The sequence below is a fragment of the Meles meles genome, chromosome 6 (assembly GCF_922984935.1).
Source record: "Meles meles chromosome 6, mMelMel3.1 paternal haplotype, whole genome shotgun sequence".
NCBI classification, from domain to species: Eukaryota; Metazoa; Chordata; class Mammalia; order Carnivora; family Mustelidae; genus Meles; species Meles meles.
In genome coordinates, this window is record NC_060071.1 from 56,120,967 (window position 1) to 56,123,222 (window position 2,256).

At 36.2% G+C, this 2,256-nt stretch overlaps 1 protein-coding gene across 1 annotated transcript; it reads left to right on the top strand.

Annotated features, from left to right (window-relative positions):
• The first annotated feature begins 794 nt into the window (after positions 1 to 794).
• LOC123943570 (olfactory receptor 4F4-like) lies at positions 795 to 1,733 on the top strand. Its single transcript, XM_046007845.1, has one exon. The coding sequence runs from the start codon at positions 795 to 797 to the stop codon at positions 1,731 to 1,733; it is 939 nt and encodes a 312-aa protein (XP_045863801.1).
• Positions 1,734 to 2,256: the final 523 nt, after the last annotated feature.

Here is a 2,256-nt window from a genome sequence, read left to right on the forward strand (position 1 = left end):
TGCAACAGTGACAGGACACTGATAAAATGCGTTTTGGACAACTTAGAAACCTAGTGTATCATGATTACACCTAGATTACAAAATCTCTCTCAATCTTAGCAAAGCACAGAGAAGCTGTTTTTCTGAGTCTTCTGACACTCTTTTTTGGGGGTTTGGAGAGTCACTTGACTTAAAGTGTATCATAATTCTCCCAGTGATTTGTTGTAATCACAAGTATTGTAAACTAGTTTCAGAGGACAAAGCCTTTTCATTTTCTGTAAGCATTCCTCTCAGATTCAGTAGTATTTCACTCATTGTCTGCTTACTACTCTATGAGTGATTAATGTCTGAAATTTCACAGAAATGAAGTAAAAGAATAATCAGAGAGTACATTCTGCTAGAATATGCATATACAGATGTGATTAAATTTGAATATTCAAATTAAAGTTGACTATTCATGACATAAAATGTGTTTTCTTGAATATAAATAGAAAAGACTAAAGAAGCACAATGAGAATGGTAAAGAGGCTCTCTACCAGGAAGTGTTACTCTTTGCTCTTAATTCCTCCATGTTTCAAATAATGTTTCCTTCTCTCTCTAATCTAACTTCTGATATCTCATTTGTCCTACTATTTATCTTCCTTTCACCTGCCCTCTCTGTATGTTTTCCAGCTTCACATTTGGCATTTGCAACATAGTTCCCACAAAATCATCGATGGGCAAGCAACATATCAATGTTCAGTTCCCATATTTCTCAATTCTTCCTTATTTTCTACCTTCAGAATACTTCATCGTTTTCTCTACTGATTGAGCCAATGGGTACAACAAATGACTCTGTGGTATCTGAATTTGTATTGATTGGACTTTCAAATTCATGGGAGATGCATCGTTTTCTTTTTTGGTTCTTCGCTATGTTCTACATGGGGATTATCCTGGGAAACCTCTTCATTGTATTCACAGTAATTATTGACTCTCATTTACACACCCCCATGTACTTCCTATTGGCCAACCTCTCTCTACTTGATCTAGGTCTGTCTTCTACCACGGTGCCCAAAATGATCTCTGATCTTTTCACTGACTGCAACATTATTTCTTTTCCAAAATGTATGATACAGATATTTTTTATTCATGTCATGGGTGGAGGTGAGATGGTGCTGCTCATAGCCATGGCATATGACCGGTACACTGCAATCTGTAAGCCTCTCCACTATCTGACCATCATGAGCCCCAAAACATGTGTTTCCTTTGTAGTGGCTGCATGGATAGTGGGGATAATCCATGCCGTGTCTCAGTTTGTTTTTGTCATACACTTGCCCTTCTGTGGCCCTAATGAAGTAGATAGTTTTTACTGTGATTTTCCTCGGGTCATGAAACTTGCTTGTGTAGACACTTACAAGCTAGAGTTTGTAATCATTGCTAACAGTGGGTTTATATCCATGGCTACCTTCTTCTCTTTAATTATATCCTATATCTTCATTTTGGTCACTGTCTGGAAACGTTCTTCAGGGGACTTGTCCAAAGCATTTGTCACACTGTCAGCTCACATCACTGTAGTGATTTTGTTTTTTATGCCATGTATGTTTCTCTACGTGTGGCCTTTCCCTACAACATCGCTGGATAAGTACTTGTTCATTGTTGACTTTGCTATCACCCCCGTTTTGAATCCTACCATCTATACATTAAGAAACAAAGACATGAGAGTGGCCATGAGAAGACTGGGCAAATGGATTGTGGGTCCTAGTGGGATCTCATAATGAATGCAGCAGTTCCACATATAATATGCTTCAGGATCACCAAGAACACTGCAGTTCACATGACTGTCATCATTACTATGGTAAGAACTACTATTTGGAAAATAGTTCAACAAAGGTCTACCTATAGAAATTGACTGAGTCAGAGCTGACTTTATTTTGTTAACCACAGAAAATAAACTGACTTCACCTACTTCCATCATGAAGAGTTATGAGAATAGAAAACTGAGCTGATTTGTAGGAATAAACTTAACATTCAAAAACCATTTTCTGGATGCCATTTTCTGGGAACTGATAATTGTGTTTATTCTCAATTATAAATGAATACCTCAAAATGATAAATATATCTCATTATAAATTTATGGACTTAATAGATAAAATGTGACTTTGAGTCAATCAAAATCAATAAATTCTATTTTTTAATTCCTAATTCAATTTTAGTTTAACTTAGAAAATAACAAAATCAACTATGTGTTACTTATATTTAGCCCCCAAACACAAACTTGACTTTGTCAGTTTAGGATGC

Bases quoted from the DNA above. Each gene is read 5' to 3' on its own strand.
- LOC123943570 (XM_046007845.1), top strand. From the start codon at position 795: ATGGGTACAACAAATGACTCTGTGGTATCTGAATTTGTATTGATTGGA.